The sequence below is a fragment of the Caenorhabditis briggsae genome (assembly GCF_000004555.2).
Source record: "Caenorhabditis briggsae complete genome, chrI, whole genome shotgun sequence".
NCBI lineage: Eukaryota > Metazoa > Nematoda > Chromadorea > Rhabditida > Rhabditidae > Caenorhabditis > Caenorhabditis briggsae.
In genome coordinates, this window is record NC_013489.2 from 2,322,474 (window position 1) to 2,328,370 (window position 5,897).

Below are 5,897 nucleotides of genomic sequence, written 5' to 3' on the forward strand. Positions count from 1 at the left end.
ATCTTTCAAAAGAAGTGAGATATATAGGCTCAAAGTGGACGATCCGGGTGTCGTTCTATTAGAGGTTTTACGGTATGTAACTTTTTGAGGAGTCATTTTCCAGCTCACGGTTTCATTGTATTTGCCTTTTCACTCTGAAACTATCGTCTGTCGAGTTGAATGATGAAATATCATTTCCTACTAGCTCCAAAAATCATAAATTAACCCCTATTTTACAATTTTCACTCAATTATGATGAAGACAGGGTCAGATTTAGATAGAAAAATAGCGGAATCTCCTGAAAACATTCCACTCAAAAGAAATTTCACCAATAATCATAATTGCCACTTTTATCAGTCTTCCGAACATTGTATTATGTATTGATAGGTTTAACTTGGTGAAAACTCGAAATTATCAATTTTCGGGCTAACAATATCACTGATGTATACCCCGACACCGGAAATACGCCAACATTTTCCGAAAAATACAGGCTGGAAAACGATCGTTTACCGGAAAATGTTTTCCATTTCGTTTTCCGCTTCTTGCATACGGAAAACGGCATTTTCCGGAAAACGCGTTTTCCAAGGAAAACATTTTTCAAAGAAAACGGTTTTCTGTAAAATCCTTCTTGCATACGGCCTCAGGTGAATATCAGACCATTTCTAGGTCGTTTTAACATGGTGGCCTAGAAAACGCAACTTGCAAAAGTTAGGCCACCTTGTCAAAATGACAAAAAAAGCATCGATTTTTTTGGATTTTCGAGAACTTGAAGTTTCTGAATTCAGAATTCGTTATCTTTCGAAAAAAAATTAAACTTCTATTTTTGGAATTTCCGTTTTACAGTCACCAAAAACTACTCGGAAAAATCGATCAACGCAATTCTGGACTACATTTCGACGTCTCGCCAAATGGACCTCCTTCAACACTTCTACGAAACGACGCTCGACGCGTTGAAGGACGCGAAAAACGAGCGTCTGTGGTTCAAAACGAACACGAAACTCGGCAAACTGTTCTTCGATTTACACGAATTCGGGAAATTGGAGAAAATAGTGAAACAGCTGAAATTCTCGTGTAAAAACGAGATGGGCGAGGAGGATCAGAGGAAGGGGACGCAGTTGCTGGAAATCTACGCGCTGGAAATTCAAATGTACACTGAACAGAAGAATAACAAGGCGTTGAAGTCGGTCTACGAGCTAGCTACTCAAGCCATCCATACCAAGAGCGCCATCCCACATCCATTGATTTTGGGAACTATTCGAGGTGGGCTCCGACTCATTTTTGAGGATTTTATAGTAAAAATTGGGAGTTCGGGAGCGAAAAAATTAGAAAAATCGATGAATTTTGAGCTAGAAGTTGGCGAAAATCTAGGAGTTGTGAGCTAGAAATCGCTAAGCTCTAACTGGAAAAAAAGCCAAATTGAGCATTTTCGCAAATCGCACAGCTCCAAATTTCCTACCTGGAAATCTGGATTTTAGAGCAAAAACTTGAGATTTTTGGCTCCAAAATTGGGCATTTTTTGAGATTTCTCAGCTTAAAAATAGGATAAACTCGAAGAATTTTGAGCTCAAACAGCTCATTTATTGACTGGTATATGTAATTGCTAAGCTTAACTAGCGTTGAAGTCGGTCTACGAGCTAGCTACTCAAGTGATTCATACCCAGCGCGCTATTCTACATCCATTGATTTTGGGAACTATTAGAGGTGGGTTTCGGCTCATTTTTAGGGATTTTATAGCGAAAATTGGGGGGGGGGGGTTGGGAGTCAAAAAATGAGAAAAATCGATGAATTTTGAACTAGAAATCGCTGAGCTCTAATTAGAAAAAAATTGAGCATTTTTTGGAAATCGCTCAGCTCAAAATTTCCTACCCAGATTGAAAAAATTAGAGAAATTGAAGCAATTTGAGCTTCAAACCACTCTGGTTGGATGATTGCTCAGCTTTAAAAAAAAAGTTTAAAACTCAAAGAATTTTGAGCTCAAACAGCTCAGATTGAATGGTATATGTAATTGCTACCCCCAAATTGGCGGATTGCTCAGCTTAAAAACTTGGAAAAGGATAGGATTGCTCATTTTCAAATTTTAGAGATTTCTCTGTCTGTAAATCCGCTTCTCCGGATGTCCATTCAGGAAGAACAGTACACATGGTATTAGCTTAATCAGATTTATTAAATAATGAAAAATAAGAAAAAAGATGTTCAATCAGAAGAATCGTCCATGAATGTCGTTGTAGTCCTGCTCGCTCATTCCGTGTTCCCGATAATAGAAATCATCGAAGTCGAGCATTGGCGGAAGATCTGGCTGGTCAGGCTGAGCAATCTGTTCGGCGGCAAAGTGGAATTCTGGATTGTACACGTCATCGGCTGGCTCCGGATCGAATCCATTGTTCAGCCACATATCCAAATCGTCCTGTTGAATCTCCTGAAGCTCCTCGACGGGTGGTGGCAAGAATGCGACATTCGAATAGTCGGATTCCTCAATTCTGGCTCTCTTGGCAGCTGGCTCATTGTCATCTGGAGCCACATAGGCTCTACCCTCTCGTTGAGCAGCGAGAACCTCACGTTGCATGTCGCCAGGCATCGTGGTCCAGATTTTTTGCATAGCTAGCAGATTCTGGAATTTGAGGCCGAGCGAGATCTCCTTTTTGATAGATTCCAGTTGTTTCATACGGCACTCGGCCTTGGTGAGAAGGCGTGGAAGGCAAGAGGTGCTAATTTCGTTAGAAATACTAGTGATAGAGCTCATTTTAGAAGGAATAAGTGGTTACGGTAGTTGAATACAACAAGATCAGTACACTGACTGCAGGGACCTATTCTTCCCTAATCGATCTCCTTATATACACTTAGACTCTGCCTGTCCTCACCTAGGGTGGTCCCACCTGTTTTTTACAGCTATGGTCCATGGCCCTATGGGAAAAAGGTTATTATTGCTTGAGAACCAAGACTGGCTTCACATGGTCCATGCCATCTCGCGGGCTATCGATTTGTCGTCATTGCCCCTTGGGATATTGCAAGGAAGAGGAGAAATTTCGATCTGGAAGGTGTCAGATCCGAAGCTTAAAATTGAAGATTTCGAGAGGGACAACCTCGGAAAATTCTGGAAATTTCAGTCTACACGGTCCTAAATCGGTCTAGTCCTTTGTATCAATGACCGTTCTACAAGGTGCCGGGAGAGCTGAGGACAGTGGGGTCCCTGTTGACCTGCTCTAATTCCGTCCATTTGTGTCTGTACATCCCGTTGTCCGGATGTCCCCATACAAAACAGTACAAACTGATATCGAAAAATAGGAAAATCAAAAGAAAAAAGAGCTGAAGAATTCGATGTCGCCTTGAGAGGATTCTTGTGAGGGAGGCTGCTTATCCAAATCGAGCAGTAGCGGAAGATCGGGCTGGTCCGGGTTTGGCTGGGCAATCTGATCCTCCGGTTCTTCGGCAACTTGGAATTCTGGGTTGTAGACGACAGCGGCTGGCTCCTTCTCGAATCCATTCTCCAGCCAAATATCCAAACCGTCCTGTTGGATCTCCTGAAGCTCCTCGACGGGTGGTGGCAAGAATGTGACTTTGGAATAATCGGATTCCTCGATTCTAGCTCTTTTGGCAGCTGGCTCATTGTCTTCTGGAGCCACATAGGCTCTTCCCTCTCGTTGAGCAGCTAGAATGCCACGTTGCATGTCGCCAGGCATCGTGGTCCAGATTTTATGCATAGCCAGCAGATTCTGGAATTTGAGGCCGAGCGAGATCTCCTTTTTGATAGATTCCAGCTTCTTGGTTCGGTACTCAGCCTTGGTCAGGAGACATGGAAGGGAGGAGATGGTATATAGTTAGAAGTAATAGCGATAGAGCTCATTTTGAAAAGCCCAAAAGTTACTGTAGTTCAATACAGCTAGATCAGAAAGACTGACTGCTGGGACCTATTCTGTCTTCTCCTTATATACACTTTGGCTGGTGTGCGTTTTCACCTAGCCATGGTCCCACTTGGATTACGGTATGTCTTTACAGCTATTGTCCATAGCCTTATGGGAAAAAGGCTATAATTGCTGTCACCCAGGGACAACCGGACCTGAAAACCTCAAGGTGACGTTGGGCTTCGGAAAGTGAACATTTAGAAGATCGGCAAAATTTCAGTTTAAAATGGGTCAGCATCGAAGCTTGACTTTTTTGAATTTGGTATACTGTAGACGATCTCTACTGCACTCGAGTCGAAAAAATCGAAAAATCAACTAGAGTGTTCCACAGGGCGCGTTTGCAAGTTTTCCACTGTTAATGACTATAGATCTAGGTCAAATAGGGCCTAGAAATCTGTGATTCTGGAAATACCTAAATTCTCAAATTACTAGAAATCTGTAATTCGGACTGAAAATCAGACAGCGGGCACAAATCGGCATATATCGCTAATCTAAAATAAGCCAAACACGGACACAACACAAAACACTCAAAATGTTTATTTTAATTTTAAATTATAGACAGACGAAGAGGAAGAGGAAGAAGGAAAAGTTCCATCTGGTTCTCCTCTGGGTGTTTTTTGGTTTTTGGGCGAAAATAGGAGAGAGAAAGACGATGAGGATGTGTTGGTGTGGGTGTCGAGTTGTAGAATGGACATTCTTCGTCGTTTATGAGGTGACCATCATGATTACTGAAAAAAAGGGGATTTATGGAGGGTTGGGAGGTATGGATCTAGAAAATTCTAGGATCCTGGAGCTATGACTTTCTCAAGTTTAGGATTCCGAGAATCCTAAAATTCTAGAATCACCGGGATCTCAGAAGCTCAAAAATCCGGATTCCAAGTTGAGGATAAAAGGATCTGGAACATCGGACACCCTGGGACTCATAGTTATCAGAATCAGAAGATTCCAAAGCCCCAAAGTCCAGATTCCCCAAGATTCTTACCTGACACACATGCCATAATGATTGAGAGAAGTGTGAGCAGGGCGAACACGATGAAAATCACCTTGAACGCCGGATGTCCGCGTTTTCTGGAACAATTTCAAGATTTGTCGAACATTCTGCTCCAAACGAGCAAGAAAAATGCCAAGCTTGGTATCAAATTCGATCGAAACGTTTAGACAAAGTTATCTGGATTATTGTAAGAGATATCGACAAGTTGTTAACTAGGAAACTGCTTCTGATAAGATGATGATCATTTTATCAGTTGGAACTTTGCTCTACCTGGACCCTATCTATGAAAGAAGGGCCCGTCAACTTAGACCCATTTATCTCGATTACTGTAAGAGATATCAAAAAGTGATCAACTAGCAGAATGTTTCCGATATTATGCTAAGTATTTTGTTAGTTGACCACTTTTTGATATCTCTTACAGTAATCGAGATAAATGGGTCTAAGTTGACGGGCCCTTCTTTAAAGTTATAACTTTCTTCCTGGTAGAGCTATCAAATTAATTCCAACTGATAAAATGCTTCTGATATTCTCACAACTTTTGAGCTCAAAATCTGAGATTTTCAAGCCTAATTTTGGCATTTTTAGACTCGAAATTTGGGATTTTCCAGACGTAATTAGAGATTTTCTAGGCCAAAATATGGAATTTTCAGCTCCAAAATTGGGTGAATCAGAAGTCTGGAACCGTCATTTTAAGAATAATTATTGACATTTTTAGGCGTAAAAATCGTAATTTTAGGTCCAAAATTAGTTGTTTTAGGATCTGAAATTGAAATTTTAGATTCGAAATTCCCATTTTTCCGGCTGAAAATCGAAAATTTTTGACCTGAAATTTGAGATTTTCGCGCCAATTTTTGGCATTTTTAAGCTCGAAATTTGGGATTTTCCAGACGTAAATTGAAATTTTCCAGGCCAAATCGACTATTTTTAGGTTGAAAATTGGAATTTTCAGCTCCAAATTAGTAATTTCGAGTTTTGAAATTGACATTTTAGATTCAAAATTCCCATTTTCCCGGCAGAAAATCGAAAAT

The 5,897-nt window shown here is 40.9% G+C and overlaps 3 protein-coding genes across 3 annotated transcripts in view; 1 reads left to right on the plus strand and 2 right to left on the minus strand.

Moving 5' to 3' along the window:
* The window catches only part of Cbr-csn-2, a gene marked incomplete at both ends in the record, with an annotated part of 12,719 nt that overhangs the window by 1,621 nt on the left and 5,201 nt on the right, over nt 1–5,897 (plus strand). The window contains one exon of the mRNA XM_045241633.1: nt 823–1,048. Coding sequence (XP_045097477.1) covers nt 823–1,048 — 226 coding nt within the window. The remainder of the gene's footprint in view (nt 1–822; nt 1,049–5,897) is intronic.
* CBG22098 lies at nt 2,177–2,719 on the minus strand (the record flags this gene model as incomplete). Its single annotated transcript, XM_002638833.1, has 1 exon — nt 2,177–2,719. The coding sequence occupies one exon, from the start codon at nt 2,717–2,719 to the stop codon at nt 2,177–2,179; it is 543 nt and encodes a 180-aa protein (XP_002638879.1).
* The window catches only part of CBG22099, a gene marked incomplete at both ends in the record, with an annotated part of 3,005 nt that continues 202 nt past the window's right edge, over nt 3,095–5,897 (minus strand). Inside the window, 5 exons of the mRNA XM_002638834.1 lie at nt 3,095–3,282; nt 3,482–3,769; nt 4,443–4,606; nt 4,861–4,946; nt 5,577–5,670. Of these exons, the coding sequence (XP_002638880.1) occupies nt 3,095–3,282; nt 3,482–3,769; nt 4,443–4,606; nt 4,861–4,946; nt 5,577–5,670 (820 nt within the window). The remainder of the gene's footprint in view (nt 3,283–3,481; nt 3,770–4,442; nt 4,607–4,860; nt 4,947–5,576; nt 5,671–5,897) is intronic.